This window comes from Mirounga angustirostris, unplaced genomic scaffold (genome assembly GCF_029215605.1).
Source record: "Mirounga angustirostris isolate CCGP_5_RB_7025 unplaced genomic scaffold, mMirAng1.0.hap1 SCAF_4, whole genome shotgun sequence".
NCBI lineage: Eukaryota > Metazoa > Chordata > Mammalia > Carnivora > Phocidae > Mirounga > Mirounga angustirostris.
In genome coordinates, this window is record NW_026991712.1 from 51,963,720 (window position 1) to 51,983,975 (window position 20,256).

The 20,256-nt window shown below is 38.1% G+C and overlaps 1 protein-coding gene across 2 annotated transcripts in view; it reads right to left on the minus strand.

Annotated features, from left to right (window-relative positions):
• The window catches only part of CHMP4C (charged multivesicular body protein 4C), a 33,875-nt gene that overhangs the window by 6,818 nt on the left and 6,801 nt on the right, over positions 1-20,256 (minus strand). Inside the window, exons 2-5 of one of the 2 annotated variants that reach the window (XM_045896313.3) lie at positions 8,217-8,394; positions 5,343-5,457; positions 2,030-2,195; positions 1,615-1,844 (exon numbers count right to left, since the gene is read on the minus strand). In XM_045896313.3, coding sequence (XP_045752269.2) covers positions 1,780-1,844; positions 2,030-2,195; positions 5,343-5,457; positions 8,217-8,394 — 524 coding nt within the window. In that variant the 3' untranslated portion in view covers positions 1,615-1,779. Of the gene's footprint in view, positions 1-1,614; positions 1,845-2,029; positions 2,196-5,342; positions 5,458-8,216; positions 8,395-20,256 lie in introns of those variants that run through there. The other variant, XM_054512554.2, reaches the window with a different exon arrangement.

Genomic DNA, 20,256 nt, shown 5'->3' on the forward strand with positions numbered 1-20,256 from the left:
TGCCTGTTGTCCAATGTCTGTAAACTATTGTTTCGTGTATTTTGTCCACTTGTCTAGTTCTCTGAGGGTGGGAAGTAAGTCCAGTTCCTGGATTTCTATCATGGCCCAAAAGATGTAAAAAGTTCATAGTCATTCATTTAGTATTTATTGAATACCTACTGTATATTAGGAATTGTGCAGAATCTTGGGATGCACTATTGAACTGGAAGAGGTGCAGTTCATACCCTCATGGGGCATGAAGGGAAGAACAAAAATAAGTACGCATTCAAGCAATATAAACCCTGAGAGGTGATTAGAGAGAGAGCAGAGTACTGTGAAAGCATAGAATAGGGAGACTTGATTTAATCTGTGCAATCAAGAAAAGCTTCCCCAAAATAAAGAATATTTTAACTAAGATTTAAGGAATAAGTAAGATTTGGTATGTGTGTGTGGATAATGGGAAGACTGCAAAGAACAGCATATGCAAAAGGCCTGTGGCAGGATGGACCCATTAGAGATCAAGTCCAACCCTCAGAGTTCCCAGTGAAGAAACAGAGGCTCAGAGTTTATGACATGGCTGGTCATACTGCATTAGCAGCAGAGCAGGGGCTGGGATCCAGGACTCTTACCTCCAGCTGTTGTGTTCTATCCATTCCGGTATGTAGCCCAGCAGATGTAGGGAATACTAGAACATTTTATATAATGACATTTGTCATTTTATGGTCCATGACATATTATGGGCAATACATAATTTTGTCATTTATTTTCACTTAAAAACAATTATGACCAAAATTTTATTCATGATATACTTTTAATTGCTTCTTTTTTTTAAAAAAAGATTTTATTGATTTATTTGACAGAGAGAGACACAGCGAGAGAGGGAACACAAGCAGGGGGAGTGGGAGAGGGAGAAGGAGAAGCAGGCTTCCCCGCGGAGCAGGGAGCCCGATGCGGGGCTCGATCCCAGGACCCTGAGATCATGACCTGAGCCGAAGGCAGATGCTTAACGACTGAGCCACCCAGGCACCCCTAATTGCTTCTATTTTTATGTATTTACAAGGAATATGCCGTAAAGGGTAACAAAATGTACAAGAGAGCACAGAATAGAAAAAAAATGAGCATTTACACATTCAGCACGCTGAAGCCATAACGGCATCATAATGGCCTGGGAGTGTTAACATGGCTTCCTAAGTGGCTAAATTATACCCAGGAGATGCTCGCTCAGCAGTGTAAGCAGCTAGTGCTTTCAGACATTTTGGGAAGTGCATCCATTGCCCCATTGCAAGCTTAATTGCCATAATAAATGTCAATTAAAGCTCCTTTAAGATTTTAAACTGCAAAACTCAAGTGAAACTACTTATGTGTAGACTCACACAAGACTTCCCTCCATGAAGTCTCTCCTACAAGAGACATGGTGTATTTGCATTTACCATGGGATAGATATGTTCTAACAGATACACACAGCCAACTTGCATTCACTTAGAAAAGAAAGTTATTTTCTCTAGCTATAAACACATCACTTTTCCATGACTTATAAACTGTTACATGTTTTATATGTCAATAGAAATCCATTTTCTTTCAGCAAATGTATAGAGAGCACCTACTATGTGCCGGGACTGGAAATACAGTAGCATGTAACATGATTCTTTGTAATTTTTATTTATAAGGCTTAAAAGACAAATTACTCATCCAGTGCAAATATAAAACAGGGTCTTTGTTAACTTCTGAACGTGGCAAAAACATTTTTTTATGTCTTATGTACAGCTCACTAATTTGGGTGTCAACAAATTCCATTTTAGTTTAAGTAGCCCAAGCTGCCAATTGTTTGATATCATCATCCTCTTCTTCTGCCCTCCTGGAAGATGCTGGAACAAAATGGATAAAAATTAGCAATTGGTTACATTCACACCTGCAGCACAGAAAGCAGGTTTGCATACGGGTATTAAAAGGTATATATTTATGAAACAAAAAATAAGTGCTAAAAGGGATTGACCTGGCTAATTATTTCAGGGAACTATCTGACCATAGGCAGTTGATGTGGGCAACAGACCTGCTCGGGATCGATGTGCAGCGGGGGACGTGCCTGCCATTCTCCCTGGCATTCTATCTGGCTGTGCTGGGAGGGAGGAAGAAGGCACATTTGGAAGCCGGATATTTGTCATCTTCTTATTTAATTCTTCCTGCTCCAATTCTTCAAGTTCTGCCATCAACTCATCCTGAACATAGGAGAAAGAAAGAATTATGGAATTAACGTTTCAAGAAGTGGGTTTCCTCAAACACAATAATAAGAACATCTGCTACCCAATTGATATGTGAGAACCCAGTGAAATGGAATATTTATTTTAAGACTAAGTCTTTTTTGCAACACTGAGCAATGATTAAAAATGAATATTTTGGGTTGTGCAAATTTGTCGTAGTTAATCTTATAATACTTCAGTAAACAGTTATTCAACTAATTTGTGCTAGCTGAATATATAACCTCCACAATTTCTAGGAAATTTACACCTTGCCTGTCATTTTCCAACGTATCTTTTCTTTTCTACTGTAACAAATTAAGAATCTGTAAAACTTTAACTGGAGCAAATATTTTCATCTCGGCTAATGCTTTTGAAAATAAAACAACAGGTATAGCAAAACTATAATGTACAGAAAGTAAAAAGAATCAAAGATACAAAGTTTCTCTGTAAAATTACCAAAGCCAATATAAATCATGCTGTGTGTTTGGGTTTAGAAAACTTCCAAGTCAACGTAGGTACACTGTACTTCCTTCTTTTAGCTATAGTCTCAGAGAGTCTGGTTTAATCCTAAACTATTCTCTGCCTGAAGAAACTTAGACAAGACCAGTTTGAGACTTTAAAGGCATAAGTCACCTTATGTCAGATATGACATAACTGCAGTAGTTCAGATCTAACTGGCTCCATGAGTACTCAGGTAGAGTCCAACCCCCTCTCCGCCCCCAACTCTGAGAGAGGTTGGGAGTTGAAACTAAACTTGTCATTATTAGGATTCTAAGACTGTCACTATTAGAAATGACCTAAGGCGGGGCGCCTGGGTGGCTCAGTCATTAAGCGTCTGCCTTCGGCTCAGGTCATGATCCCAGGGTCCTGGAATCGAGCCCCGCATCGGGCTCCCTGCTCTGTGGGAAGCCTGCTTCTCCCCCTTCACTCCCCCTGCTTGTGTTCCCTCTCTCGTTGTGTCTCTCTCTTCAAATAAATAAAATCTTTAAAAAAAAAAAAAAAATGACCTAAGGCGCTCTTACACTCGACCAAGGAGATTCTTTGTTTATTCACTCATTCATCACTGAACAAATTTATTGAAAGCTCATTCATGGTCAGGTACTGAATTCAATGCTGGGGATGAAAAGTTGAATCAACAGTCTCTACACTTAAGGAACTCATTATCGAATGTGGGAGAAAGGTAATAAATCATCATCTTATATTAAAGTGAGAGTAACAATACCCTGGGCCAAGACAGGAGATACTTAAGTCAACCACAACATTTGATCAAGTCAGTTTATATCAGATGTGCAGCAAGCTTAACGATTGTCTGACCACTGTTAAATCTACCTCATGAAAGGGAAATAGATCATGAAAGTATATGTCGTCACTTTCACAGGCCATGTGAAATAACATGGCCAGTGTACTTGCGTGCTTTCGGTTTTCCACAGGCAATATGAATAAAGTGCCTTCAGAATGAATGATGCCTACTTCTGCTCACAAAATAAATGGGAACAAATATAGTAAATACTGTAATATGGCACCACACAGTATCCTACACTGAATGGGCGCCCAGAACTGCTGATAGCACTTGATAGTTATCAACAGCACCGAGAAGATACTGGTATTTTCGCTTTAGCAAATATGACAGGATAATCATCTCCTCCGTCAATTATAGACTTGGAGTACCGAACACTTGTTCACTGATAAAATAATTCTAGAATTTAAGAAACTTCAGAGATAATCTAGCAATACAGTAATTTTTCTTTTGCAGATGAGAACTAAGGGTCAGAAAAGTGAAGAGGCTTACACAAAGTTGAGTAACAAATGGCAGAACCCAGATGTCCTCGTGAGCCTTTCCACCGCATCGAAATGCACTCATTAGATGCTTATTAGTCTAACCAGGGCTAGGCAACATTTTCTGCAAAGCGCCAGATAGTGATATTTTAGGCTTGCTGGTCACATACAGTCTCTGTTGCGCAGCCTTCTTTGTTTCTAGTGTTATTGCTCTTATTTTCTGCAGTCCTTTAAACAGGTAACATCCTTAGCTCAGGCACCATACAAAAAGACCACGGGAAGGATTTGGCCTAAAAGCCAAATTTTCTAACCCCTGGTCTACACCATTTGGGGAGGGGGGATATATATTTTTTATTTTAATTCCAGTATAATTAACATACAGTGTTACATTAGTTTCAGGTGTACAATATAGTGATTCAACAGTTCTATACATTACTCAGAGCTCCTCATGATAAATGCACTTAATCCCCTTCACCTGTCTCAAGCCCTGCCCTCATCCACCTGCCCCCTGGCAACCACCAGTTTGTTCTCTATATTTAAGAGCCTGGTTTGTTGTTGTTGTTGTTGTTGTCTCTTTTTTTCTTTGTTTTGTTTCTTAAGTCCCACATGTGATGGTCTACACCATTTTTAAAAGTTGTTGACACTCATTCCAAATGTTTCAGGTTTCCATGGAACCACATCTTACTTAGTAGATGCATCATTTTTAATACCACATAGATGTAGGAAGTCAGATTCTTTCCCATACTAATCAGAGAACTGGAAACATCTCGAAACATATAGTAGTCCTACTTACGTGTGCTTTGAGTAGAATGATTGAAATTCACAGTGCAGACACTACCATTATAATTATAGTCTTTATGATTGGATTGATTAATCTAAATGGAATGTGTGTGTTAATAATGCCACTCTACATTTATTTTGTTTCATAGCCTGAGTAATAAACAGAGGCAGACTAACCTCTAATTTAACAACTACAGAGCGTGATATGTCTGTTCCTTGCAGAGTGACACAATCTTTGCTTTGCCCAGATGTGTGAGCACTTGACTCCTTGTAATGGTGCTATTTTGGCTTCAACCATTAAAAGTCACTAACTCTACATAATCACATGCTGCCTTGCCTTAATAGCTGAAAACTTAATTAGGGGGTGGTTTGCTAAACCATAGTAATCTTTCTTTTAAATCAGGGTTACCAGCACTTCATTTCCCTCTCAAGACAAGTACATCACTAACAAATATCACTTATTCTTTAATGATATTTAAGAAAATATTTAAGGAACACCGCCTGCTATATATGGGAGGAAGTCATCCTTTTCAGCAACCACAACACTCTGTTCTTTACACTGTTACCTACCTCATCAAAGTCATCGCCAAATCCAACCCGCTGAGAAAAGGCTTCTGAGATTTCTTGGGCAATATCCTGCTGCTCTGTGATCTCTTGCATCAAATCATCTATTTTGTTCAGATCCCTGGGAGATAATATGCTATTGAAATCTTTTAGAAGTTTACTTTAAAATTATGAGTTTAGATATAATCCCATATGAAAAATGAGTCAATTTAATGTAAACTCTTAGTTATTTCAGTAGGATAACAAAATTTTCTGGTGGTAAGATTTATCAACTTTAAAAATAACTTGCATTTTGGGCACCTGGGTGGCTCAGTTGGTTAAGCGACTGCCTTTGGCTCAGGTCATGATCCTGGAGTCCCAGGATCTGAGTCCCGCATCCGGGCTCTCTGCTCAGCAGGGAGTCTGTTTCTCCCTCTGACCCTCCCCCCTCTCATGCGCTCTGTCTCTCTCTCAAATAAATAAATAAGTAAATCTTTAAAAAAATAAAATAAAAATAACTTGCATTTCAAGAAAATTAATAATCCTACATTTGCACATGTATTTTAAATATTTGATAAACAGCCATTACATTTGGGAGGCACTAGAGACTAAAACTAACAATATTTGTAGATGCATTTTGAAATTTTGTCTGGTAGGTAGGGCATATGTAGAATTTAATAATATATGCTGCTGTGTATCAAGTCAGCAGGAAATGGTGCCATAGACCACCGAGGATCATCATGACCAAGATAAGCTGTGGCAACACTCAGCAGTCACTGACAGCAGCCTTTTAGAGATGCTGGACTCTGGAACCAGAGATTTTTCTAGAATGCCTCATGGTTCTGAGATCCTGACTCCCTGAGGGCTTTCCCATAGCTGCTGATGCCAGAGGGAGAACACTAATGAGAACAGGGTGAGGCCTAGGAAGTTTCTAGCACCTGAGCGCCAACCCCCCCCGCCACCCCCCCCCCCCCCCCCCCCCGCACCCTAACCACCAGCCTAAGCTGTCAGGATCTGAAGGCCAGGATCTGGACTGCTTCTCTACCACCCTGTCTCTGAATCATTCCTCCAGCTCTGAAACTAGGCCAAACTGATGGAATACCAGAGAAGTGACAACTTTCCTTATTATTAAGCAACCTAAACACTGAAATTGTGACTCCCAGTGGAATAAATACTTTGCAAGTTTCCCAGACTATATATGGGAAAAGCCAAGTAGTTTTACATAAAAAGTTTTCTTTTAGCATCCTCCTATCATCCCTTATTTCCAATTATTATAATTACATTTATAACAAATATACAAGGAACTTATTTATGACAAGGAATAAAGTCTGGGCCTGAGATTGAATTTTTCTCAAAAGGAATACAGTGGAATGTGGCTGCTCAACTACCTGGGGTGAAAGGCTGTGATTCTGTGATGCAGTTAGCACCCCGCTTATAGCAGTGAGAGAGGATTTTGACTCTGATAATGACTCTAATGATCTTTCTGAAGCTGTCAAAATGACATCTGATTGTCAATGAATTATCAAGGCAAGAAAATGTCGGCAAAGATGTCTTCACTGGCCCCCGCCTCCCACTCTCCCACTTTTCCCATCCAGGGACACTTCTCTATATCCCTCAGGCACTCATTGTTCTTGTGCATCTTTGACCCAGAGGTCACTCTCACAATCCAATCTCAGGAAAGCATCAGGTCCCAGGCATAGATTTCCTAGTGTGGATGTAAAGCAAATTATCACCAGCCCCACTACCACTATGAATATTGACAATGAGTGCTTACTTTGTGCCAGAAACTAGGCTAGGTGCATTGTCTCTAGTATCTCATTGACTTTCACAATGACTACACAAGGTAAGCACTATTATTATCTCCAATTTACAGCTAAGGAAATTGAATCAGGGAAAGGCAAAAGTAATTTGCTCAAGGACAGCTGGTAATGAAACTGGGATTATAACTCAGAAAATCTGACCTCAAATCCATCTCATAGCTATTATTCCAGGTCAGGGTTTCCCAAATACCTGTTAGTATCAGAATCACCTGGGGAACTTGGTGATAAAAACAAAAAGGCCCAATCCCTACCTTCCTTCAAGGAGCCTGGGCATCTGTGTTTTCTTTTGCAGTTTTCCAGGCTTGATAACCAAAGTTTGACAACCATTATTCGATAATTCTAACACTCTCACAGATGTTGACATTTAGGCCTCTTTAAAAAATACAGTGTGAGGGGCACCTGGGTAGCTTAGTTGGTTAAGCATCTGACTTCAGCTTAGGTCGTGATCTCAGGGTCTTGGGACTGAACCCTGCATTGGGCTCCCTGCTCAGTGAGGAGTCTGCTTGTCTCTCTCCCTCTGCCCCTCCCCCTGCTCATGCTCTCTCTCTTTCTCTCTGAAATAAATAAATAAAATCTTTAAAAAAATTTTTAGGGCACCTGGGTGGCTCAGTGGTTAAACGACTGCCTTCGGCTCAGGTCATGATCCTGGAGTTCTGGGATCGAGTCCCATGTCAGGGTCCCTGCCCAGCGGGGAGTCTGCTTCTCCCTCTGACCCTCCCCCCTCTCATGATCTCTCTCTCACTCTCTCGCTCTCATTCTCTCTCACTCTCTCTCTCTCAAATAAAATCTTCAAAAAAAATTTTTAAAGCCTATAGTATGAAAGTATTTACAGGTGGAGTATCAGACACTATTGAGACAACTGAGAAACATAAGGGCGAAATGAATGTCTTCATTTTCTCATGGTCCTTTTTTTTTTTTCCTACTCTAACTTCTAATCTTTCTTTGAGGGGGCATTCCATTCCAACATGTCAAAAAACCTCAAATGAGTAACTCCATTCCTGCCAAAATCATCATATAGCTCCAAAGGCTCTTCTCAACATTGAGGGAATTTATGACTTGGAGGGAGACCAAAGTCACTCACATGTTTTCATGAACTGCTTTCATCGCTTTTGCCGCAAAGCCCATGTTTCTTAACACCTCGGTGTTGGTGTGTGAATTTTCCAGGGCTTCTCTCTGGAACTCAATGGTGGAAAGTGTGCCATCAATCTGAGTGAGCTGCTTCTCCAACCTCTTCTTTCTCTTTAGTGCCTGCAATGCAGCTAAATAAGGGAGAAGCCACATTTATAAGGAGAAAGCCCAAGCCACTTACTCAAGAGACATTTGCTCACCACCAACCATAGACTCAGCATTGTTGATCCCTACAGACACCAAGGATGCCAAATACAGCTGACAAACTAACACTAACATTTGTCCTTTCAATCACTGACACCAACTACCACTCCCTCAAACATTTTGCTATTCTTTTCTTCCAAAGATCTGGCAAGAGGATGAAAGTGTCAGTTTTCATATTCCATTAAAATATATCTCAGAAGTATTTCTGTCAGTATAGGATTTTAGAAAAAGAATAGATAAAAATATGAGTAAAAATCATGCAGTAGAAAAATAAAACTTTAGAGGAAGAAAAAAAATCATAGTAACTGTCTATTCTAGCCCAGTTTCTTTATTTCAGAGACAAGCTAAGTTATGTGACTTTCTTGAAGGTAGACAGTGACTGGCAGCTAGAACCAAACCTAGGATGATGAGGTTCATGTCTTGGTCTAAAATGATTATGAGGTGGTCAGCAAGGTTACATCTAACCATGAGCAACCATAAAATCAACACTGTTAGAGTCATACTCAAGGATTAGATGGCATGCTGGTAATAGAAAAGAGTGTTGCTTTCAGCAAAATATCCAAATACCCTCCTGGTTTAGCTCTTTACCTGCTTCATTTGAAAATCACAAAGCTAAGAGTCTTTTTGACTCTGGCACTCCTGCCAAAAAAGACCTTAAAATAGGAGTTTTGATAGGGTATTTAAGGAGAGTGCAGGAAAAGAGCAGCAGAAGAATGTTAATATAAAGATGATTAAATGGAATCGGCAAAAGAACTCCAAATAGCTTTACGGTTTCAGAGCGAAGCACGTAAGTTACTGCAACAGAGATCTGAGAGAAGGCTCTCTTCGAACTCTGTTCTGTCAATTTATTCTTATAATTCCAAGAGATTTGGTTTACTTATTCTAATGCTTTTTGTTTGGTGCACAAAGACTCATAGTCATTACAGTTTGTCAGATTTTACTGGCATCAATATGAAATATTACTCTATGTCCCATTTAATCCTCTTTGCCTTAAATTTCATTTTGTTTTATATTAATGTTTCAGCTTTTTGTTACAATTTGCCTATAATAATTATGGGGACCTCTACTTCAAAATTGTTTTCCATTTGCTCTATTGCACCTATTACAGATAGCATATACTTGAATATGTAGTTTGTGTGACTGTTTTCGACCCATTCAGATAGTCTCTTTTAACGTAAGATTTTAAATCATATTTATTGTGATAACTGATATGTTATCTAATATCGTCTTTTTATTATCATCTTTTTGTGTTTTCTGTTGTATTTTTTGTTTACTTCTGCTGTCTTGTCTTTATGTATATTGATCAAATTTTCTTTGTTCATTTTCCCCCCTTTAATTTGTTGGATAGTTATATATACTAAATTTATTCTCCTGAGAATACTCTTGTATTTTAAAAAGACACATACAATTGAGTTTTCTATCCATGTTGAAAATTAATCAGTATTGATAATTTACTGTTCCAAAATAAGATTCCTTTCTCACCCCAGACCTTCCAATGTTTGATTGAAATAACTGCAATTTTATTACTTCTAGATGATTACTAGCTGTTTTCACTAACCTTTCAACTTTTAAGGAAACTTTTCTTAACAATTGCATTAAGTTTGACAGATTTTCTTACTAATGATTCTTGTATCCTACATCATCCTTTCATGAATTATTTTTACTTTGCTGGAATAAATTTTAAAGTGTTTTTTTTTTTCCAGAAAAGGTGCATAGATATAAATTCTCTAAATACCTACAGATCTAAAGATGTCATCTTGTTTCAAACTTGAATAATAGTTTGGATTTTTTTTTACAGAACCTCTAGGTTTAAAATATTCCAAAAATTTTAACTATTCCATTGTCATTGGGTAATCAATATTCCAAAGTTTGATAATAATATTATTTTCATCCCTTTGTAGAAAATTTGTTAGCCTATTTCCTCTTTGGAAACGTTTAAGATTTTCTTTTTTACCTTAGAGTTATGAAATTTCACCAGCATAGGGCTAAGTGCGTGCCTTTTATTTTTTGCTTTTCCCAACTAAATATTCGGTGAGGTTTTTGTTTTTTTTTTATTCTGAAGAATTAAGTCTTCCTTCAGCTTGGGGAAACTGTATTCTTTAATGTTTTTTATTACTTTTTCCCCCTCCATTATTTTTCGCTTTCTTCTTATTTTTTTCTTAAGATTTTATTTATTTATTTGAGAAAGAGGGAGAGAGAGAAAGAGAGAACATGAGAGAACATGAGCAGGGGGAGAGGCAGAGGGAGAAGCAGGCTCCCCACCCAGCCTGAACCAAACCCAGATGCTTAACAGAGCCACCCAGTTGCCCCTGCCTACTTTCTTTTGAAATCCCTATTTTTTATTTATTTATTTATTTTTTTTTGAAATCCTTATATGATGGATGTTGGATTCCTTGGCTCTATCCTCCAATCTAATAATTTTTTGTTCTATGTTCTGGGATAATTCCTTAACTTTATATTCTGAATTACTAATTAGTCTTTAACTACATTTATTCTACTTTTTTACCCTCATTTATTTTTATTATGTTTTTCAATTTCTAAGAACTTTTTCTTCTAGCTGCTCATTTTTACGGCAGCCCATTCTTGTCTTATAATTCAATAGCCTCTTGAATCTCCCTGAAGATACCAACACAAGTTTTGTCTTTAACATTTTTTATTTCCTACATTATCTCTTGGGTTTGGTTGTTTGCTTTGCTTATCTTAACCCTTTCTTGCAATTACCTTTCATCAAAATTCTTTTGAGTCTGTGTTAAAAGCTTTCATTTATAAATGAAAGACTAGAATAGTTAGTGTAAGTAGCTGGGCTACTTGTAGTTACGTAAGTGTGTTTTCCCATGAGGTCTTGAAAGGCAAGGCTGCCCGGAAGCTCTGCAGAAGAAGTAGGTGTGGTATTCCAAGGGAGGGAGCAAGTAGACAGGCTTGGCAAAGAAAGGCTTTATTTTAGGTGTGGAATTGTTCTCTATCTCCCTGGTGAGTGGTAACTGTCTTCCCATCCCTCCCTGCCCACTGTGGAAGTCCAAGGTTATCAGGTTCTGCTTGGCTTCCCTCTCCAGGTGCAAAAAATCACAACTGAAGTCCCTGCTAAATAGCACTGACACTTTATTTAGAAAAGAGTTTTTGCATGAGAGACAATGGACTCTGAAAAACAAACTGAGGGTTCTAGAGGGGAGGGGGTGGGAGGATGGGTTAGCCTGGTGATGGGTATTGAGGAGGGCACGTTCTGCATGGAGCACTGGGTGTTATGCACAAACAATGAATCATGGAACACTTCATCTAAAACTAATGATGTAATGTATGGGGATTAACATAAGAATAAAAAAATTAAAAAAAAAAAAAAGAGTTTTTGTTTAACCCGTCCTTTAGGAGAGAACTAAAACAATTTTTTAAAAATTATCTGCATAAAGGCCTTTCTTTTTTTTTTTTTTTAAGATTTTATTTATTTTTTAGAGAGCGAGCGAGAGAGAAACAGCATGAGAGGGGAGAGGGTCAGAGGGAGAAGCAGGCTCCCCGCTGAGCCGGTAGCCCGATGTGGGACTCGATCCCAGGACCCTGGGATCATGACCTGAGCCGAAGGCAGACGCTTAACCATCTGAGCCACCCAGGCGCCCGCATAAAGGCCTTTCTATGATATCACACAATATCCCCTGTAGAGAGGCTCATCACATTAATGACCAGAGCTGTGCAAGGGCTTTCTCCCCAACATGGGAAGAATGGTCAATTGACTCCCTGTGCTAACACCCTACCTGTGGATCCATATCTACTGCTGCATTTATCACACTGTATTATAATTATTTGTAAAACCTATTCTACCCATCTCTACTACACCAGTTATAAGCCCTTTGAAGAAAGATGTAGTATCCTATTCCCCTATTTCCCCAGTACCTGGCCCAGGTCCTGGCACACAGCCAATAAAATACATAACAAAAATTAACATCGAGTATTTGTTATATGCCAAACTGGTGCTTAGTGCTTTATGTGAATTGTCATTAACTCTCACAAAAACTCCAAGAGTAGATGCTATTATTGGTCTACTTTCCAGAAGATGAAATGAATGAATATCAAATAAATAAATCTGATAATTTTGTAAACATAGAAATGACAGCATGGTATAATAGAAAAAGTATGGCCTTCAAGGCCAGAGTGTGACTTCTTCTCCCATGACTTAATAGATGTGTACTCTTGGGTAAGTCACTTCCCTTCTTTGTGCTTCAGTTTGCTGTTCTGGAAATGGGGATATAATCCCCACAATGCAGGATGATTGTTTTAAGAATTAGGGATATTATGGAAAATTAGGGAATTATGGAAAATACCTTATACAGTCCCCATGCAAGGTAGATACTTAGCAATTAGATATTATTATTAAAAATAGCAATTTATGTAACACTTATTAATTTATGCAGTTGTGTATCTTATATCTGAGGCCAATGAGCAACAAGTTACCTGTTGTTTTTTTTGGGGTTTTTTTGCCGTAACTCACCATAACAGGAACATAATATTAGAAAACATTAGAAAATATTAGAAAATCTTAGGAAGCTAAACTTCAAATACACATCTCCACCCAACATACCCAGAAGTGGAATGTTCCAAGTGTGTCTCCTCCCTATCTTGTTAGGCTGGTTCAGTGAAACTTAACTGGTATCCACTGACCCAAAAATATTTTCCTTTTTTTAGAAAAAATTTATATTTCTCTATTAAAAAATATACCATGTTTCCTGGTAAGAATTAATTTTAGATTACTTTCTAAAAATCAAAAAATGCAATTTGATATAAAGGATGAGACTTCGGAGTTACTAGATTTACATTTTAATCTTACCCCTACCAATTATTAACTGTGCATAATAACCTTGGAGTGTGACCTTAACTCTTAAGTGACATTCCCTACTTGGATAATAATGATAATAATAATAGCAACAACAATAATACACAGATGACAATAGACCATTGTACTCTGGAGTCAAGTTGCCTACTTTCAAACCTAGGCTCCATCTATCCATATTTGGGTGACTTTACATAGGTTGTTTATTGGAAAATGAGGATGTAACTCATTCCGTGGTTAAGGATTAAATGAAATAACATATGCAAAGTCTTTAGTGCAGTGCCTGATGCATAGTGAGCGACTACTAAATACTAGGAATCTTTATAATCATCATCATTATCTCCTTCGCAGGATTGTCAGAACCATATGGTGGGAGCCACATGGTATAATGCCCAACCTTGCAAATGTTTGTTGTTAATAATAATGAGTTCTGGTTTGGACACAGTTTTAAATGCCTATGTTAACATACAGTTTCTGCCCTTCAAAGTACATGGGAGAAATTTAAAAATTCACTAAGAGTTGAGATCTCAACTTACATGTTCATTCCCATGCCACAAACTACGGATGGGCCTACACCAGAGTCCTAATCTCAGAGGGAGCCAGGCAGGTAAGGAAAGGTAAGTGAAGCAAAGAGAGGTTAGGGAGAAAGGCCTTCTTTGTTTTCTCACCTGTGAGAGAGAAAAAGACAGAGGAATATTAGTCTACTATAATAAAAAATAGTACAAGAGTGATATAAATGGCAGTCGACCTTGATCCCAGGATCAGGGAGTCAACCGGAAGAAGCAGGAACTCTAGCAACAAGGCAAGCATTAAACCTGATTTACCAGAAGCAACCCCGCAGGCCCCGGTCCATGGCCACCATGCCCCGCCTCCCACAGCTCAAAAGCAGCAAGAAATCTGGATTTGCATGCAAAGTCCTCCAAATTTAAAATCTGACTTCCATGTTTCAAATCATCTTGGGTGAGCAAACCCAGTGATTTCTGCAGAGCTGGATCTGGTCCCAGGACACCGGACACTTCCTGTGACTTCTGCCTGGCACAGGATGCTTCCCCCAAACACAAAGACAAGAGCCGTATGTTCCAAAGAACCAAGAAATATACGTGAAGAGTCTCCTGTGAGCTGGTTCTCACATGAAATGATGATGCCTCAGGCCCGCCAGGAGTTAGACGGGCTTTGATTTTGTTTTCTAATAAACAATTCGGGAAAAGAAAACAGCTGCCTATTTTCAAAGACAAGGGACAAATATTGCAAATTTAGCAGTGCTCCCGATTGGCAAAGAAGGATGTTTTCAGAGCCATGTAATTCAACCTGTGTAGGAGGGTGCAATTCAATCTTCAAACTCCTGTATGTGCTTTTAAGCAGTGGGTGAGACCTGGACAGCATTCTTTCTGAAACAAAGGAATCTACTGTATTCTTTTGTGGTGGAGAAACAGCCAGGGGTTTTGTCGCTTCGCTTCACAGTGACGTTCCTTCAGCAATGGAATCGCAGAACAACGTCCTGTACGGACTGCTGCTAAGGATACATGAAGAGCCCTTACTACAGTCCAGTGAGGATGGCGGCTGAAACTTAAGAATTACTCACTTGAACCAAAATTCCACCAGCCTGAAGCAACTTTACTCCACTACTACATGGCCAGAGGAGGAAGGCTTTCAGTCATCTATGAAAAATAACCAGAAATGGCAGAAAAAAGTTACAGTTTCATTGTTCATATAACATATAGGGCATCTTGGTTTTAAAGGTCAGTCTGTTCTTCACTCATTGAGAGCATATACATGTGGGCATTGTTAATCCATTAGTTGGCAAAAAAAGAAGAACCTTTTAGAAACCATCATATCTAGTGACGACAGACAAACCCGTGTGTGAAATATGAAACTGCATTATGACAGCTCTTCTCTCTATCAGGAATGGATGACCTTTAGAGAAGGCCTAAAGGTGGGGCCTAGAAGAAAAATCCCAGAGAGTGCTTAAGAGACATATGTCACACATAATTGGTCACATCCTCTTTTGCTTTTAACTGGGAAGGGTCATAATCATGTTGTTTTATTTGAGAACCTTTAAGGTGAGCCCTGTTCTTATTCACATACAAATCACTTCATTAATTAAAGAATACCTTCTATTTATGGCACCTTGCTTTAGTTCTTGAAAAACACAATCTGAGTAAGCATCATCCATGGTAAGCATTCTACAAATGGAATGAAAACAAAATGTTTCTGTTCAAAGTCACAGGCTAGATTGAAAACAGCTGGGAGAATACTAGAAAATTGTAAGGTTCATTTGGCCTGAACCACCCCATCATGAATTTCCCTGGCCTTCTTCAGTTTAAAAAAATATTCTCATCCATTCATGTCAGCCAGCCCAGGAATAGATACTGAAGATCTACCACGCAGCCAGCACTGTGTTGGGTACTGCAGGGACAAAGAAATCAGGCTATAATCTCCGAGGGTCAAATACAAAGTGGGTGTTCAACCACTTACTCATCATTGAACAAGCATTCAGTAAGCAGCCATTATCTTCCAGAAACTGTGACTGCAGATACTAACGTGTATAAGTTACATTTCAGTAGCTGAGGAGACACACAGGGAGAATAAAAGGGGCCATGTAGAAGGTAGGTGGGTGCACAGAGGGAATGGACAAGCTCCCTCCGGAGGGTAAGGGAAGGCACCACAGAGGAGGCAATGTGGATGAAGCCAGGGTGACAGTCTACACGAAGACGCAAACAGCAAACACACCGCTCAGGAAGGAGCACAAATGATAAAAGGTGTCATAGGACGGATTCCTCCCGGATATAGGATATAGGAGAAGCCAGAAACCTTAAACCCCAAAATAGAGCAAATCACACCAGCTTGCCACACTGACTGGATCTTATAAGTAACCTCCATATTTTCAGAGGTCTCGCCAATATTAAATGTCACAAAAAGGGTAAAGAGCAAGCTAAAAGACTAGAACACAGCAATGCTGTGGTGTATCATACAATGGCACAGGAGATGCCTGAGAAAACAGTAGAAAGGAAGGAGATTGGAGAAAGTAAATAAGAGATATTCTGAGGAAAAGGACATTTGGAAGCGGAATAGTGCTGTAAGCAAGCCAGTGATGTTGGACTGAAATCTGTAGGAAAAAAGAGAAATGGTGATTGATTAATATTATAAAGCATAAAAGATTAGAAAGAGGATAATTAGCACCCTCTCCAATCTCCAGAAAGATAGGAAATGGACAAAGGAAGTTAAATGACTTTCCAACAGAAATGACACAACTCTTTTTTCTAAAAAGCTCACAGCTACTTTTGGAGATGAAGCAGTTCTTACCACCAGGACGTCGCACAAGAGATTATTAAATCTGAGAGTGAGAAGTCATGACCAAAACGTGCTATCAGCCTTGAGTTGTCAAAAAAAGGAAGAATGCTTGCATAAGACTCACTTTATATATCCACTGGAATTCTTATTTCTTATAATTAATTGCTTCTAAGGTCGATTGCCAGGCAAGTTAAATTAACCTGCTATTGGAACAACATACCAATGTAGTAATTAAAATGTATTTGATACTCTTTGTAAAAACCCAATTAAATGTTTGACCAGGCAGAATATATAACTGATTGAATGGATGAGTTTTTTTACTTGCTACTGGTATTATTACTAACCTCACACATTGGTAACCTCTAGGGCCTGCTACTGCCTAAAATGTAGGGAAAACAGTGTATGAAACTAGCGAATATTAAATAGAAAAAGTCAGAAATAGCAATTATGCTTAATTCTAGAGGGTAGACATATGCACCTATAAATGTAATTCTATATTGTGTACATATATACATGTGTATATGTATCTGTATGTATGCGTGCACATATGTGTGTGTATTTATATGTGTGTATATGTGTGTATGAATATGCACGTGTGTATAAATGCGTATATATATATGTATGTACATACAACATAGTTCTATTTTCTACTTATAGGAAGTGTTCCTTGTTCATATGAACAAGTGTTCCTTGTTCACACCAATATTTCCTATTACTGTGTCCGTGGCTTACAGGTGCTCCTGAGAACCAACAAACTATATCCCTACAGCGCCCTTCAACTCTCACCACCTATGATTCTGTGATTATTGCCTTGAGATCCCATGATCAACAAATCATGAAAAATATATAGCTCCTACCCTCAAGATCACTATTCCCATTTGAAATTCTTTAAGAATAGGTTTACCTTGCAATTGGTGATGAACTACATTATTCTTTAACTTCACAAGTTTAAGTGGCTGAACAATACTCAACAAATGAAGGTAGTTTATATAAATAAAATTTTTCAAACTGCTCACAAAAAGATAAACCAAAGGCTTATATATGTGATCTTTAAAATATGTATAAACTGGTTTAACATAATTATAATATCTTTTCTTGCTGTAGTTAACAGAGTAGAAGTTTTGAGTTAGGATAATATCTTGGTTCAAACTCCAAGGTTATATTGACTTTCACTTATATGTACTAAGTATATGGCAAGAATCGGTCATGGAATTTGCACTGATCACTGAGAAAGGCCTATTCAACAATGTTATTACTGCTAAAGCAAATAAGATACACCCATTATGAATATGTAGCATATAACACTATATGAAAGAACCAAAAAGATTCACCAGAAATTCATATTTAAAGAATAAAATGTCAAAAGTGTTTGTCGAATATTTGGTTGCAGGATTTTATTCCTTTAAATTTGTACGTGAGCCAAATGTAAAAGTATACCTTTTATTTCATTTAACCTGGATGGTTGACATTAAATTTTAATTTTTAAATATTTCAACTTCTACTGCAAATATCCCCAACTCTTAACAGAGAATAATCATCTTCTCCTTTCCTGTCATTTTTATACCACCATTCTTGTTTGCTTCCTTTCGGGGGGTGGTTTTGTTTTGAGGGTAGTGATCACAGCATTGGCATTTAAGTTACTAGGTCGCTAGACTGAAGGAGAGTTGATAGAGATTGCCCAGAGCAGGTGACAGTGGGGCTTTAGTGAGACCCCATCCTCTCACTGGAAATACCCACAAGTTAGAGATACCTTGGAGAAGGGCTTAGCAGTGGGCTCAAAGATTCATTGGTTTGGGTTTAGGAGCTCTCACTGCTTTAAAGCATAAACTTTGGACTAAGTCCTAAATATTTCCAATAAGCAATTCCCTATTAGAACCATTTGTTTGAGGTAAGAAATCAAGATCTCCGGTATAGAAAAGTCAGTTATTCAGGAAATAGATTATTATTTGCTTTATATTTATTCCAGACTCTTGCTTTTTTTGCTCCTTCTCCTTCTGCAAACTTTTAAGCCAATTGTGTGTTTGTTGAACTTCTATCAAATGATAGTCAAAAGAAAACAGGAGAAACTAAAATTACCAGTTTGTTCTAAAAGTTCTGGTTATGATTTACTAAGACAAAAGATTGAGAATGGAGTTTTAAAAAATAAATCCTCAATATTACCTATATATTTTAAGTACCTGTGATAATTTTGTTCCTTAAAAGTACAAATAGAGGGGCACCTGGGTGGCTCAGGCGGTTGAGCATCGGACTCTTGATTTCGGCTCAGGTCATGATCTCAGTTTTGTAGGATGGGGCCTGTGTCAGGCTCTGTGCTCAGTGGGGAATCTGTTTGAGATTCTCTCCCTCTGCCCCTCCCCCTGCTGTGTGCTCTCTCTCTTTCTTAAAAAAAAAAGTACAAATAGATTCACATGTACTTAAACATATTACAAAAAATGAATCCCCAAATAAGTCACTCTCGCCTTTGCCAAACCTGATTGCCAAAGTAAAGCATTGTAAACCTAAAAAATTCAGTATTAGACCTTGCCTTATGTCTCATTAATTCGACTATCACGCCTTTGTCCCATTTTCTTGAAAATGAAATCTGATCTGAAATTAGTAGTTCTAAGTACTGAGAAACACACAAGTAATTCTAAGTACATCTGAGGGCAAGCTTACAATGATCTCCTGCTATGGTTTCTCAAAATGTATAAATCATATGACTTTGGCATAATCATGGTGTTAATAATAAATGTTCTACCTTATTGTGGCTAATTCAATTAACTGCAAAATAACATATATCAAGGAAAATTGTATTCTTTGTATAATGTAAGTATTTTGCGAAAAGCTCTATTATCCAGCTTTGTGAAACTTAAATGAAGAACAATAATACTGACTACTCCAGAATGTATGATGCTGCCCCAAATTCATGAAGAGGAAAAAAAAAACACACAACGAAACTTGATGTAGTTGCATAACACAAGAAACAGTACCAATTACCCTTCTAGAAGTAGCTACAACACATCAGCAAACTGTCAAAATCTGTGCCACAGATACTTGAAAGAACACTTCTAGAACAGAAACACCCTACACTGTAGTTCCTGAGAAATTAGAAAAGAAGACAATGATAACTAGAAGCCAATATAAGCTCACAAAGATGAAAAATATCAAACTAATCTCACTGGCCTGTTTTCTTTGGATTACTAGATGCTGACTCAAGGAAAAAACCATAGACCACCTGCTAGCCTTCTAACATTATGCACATTGAAATCAACCAGAAAGGCTTGAGTATCACAATCCTGAACTTACCCCAGATTTCTCGAAATAAAATCTCCTGGTGTGGCATTTTAAAAAGCTCTCCAGGTGAATGTGGTGAAGCTAATATACTCTCAGTTCATAAATCAGCATTTGTGAAGCAGAGGTGTGTGAATATAGTTTGGTTTTAGGAATATAATCCACAAGGTATACTGAAGCATTGTAAGGGAAAAGAGAAAAAGTTGGAGAAATAAGATAATACCAGCTAGAAATGTAGATCAGGTATCTTCATAGCCAGATGAATAACTGAACTCACTGAGTGCTGATCTATCAAATTGGTAATCATGCCTTACTTGAATCCTGGATGAAATGTTACTATAATGTAGAGATTATCCTGGAATGAAGTCTCTAGAGACATACCATGAGGCTCTGTCCTCGGGTTCTGTCTTAT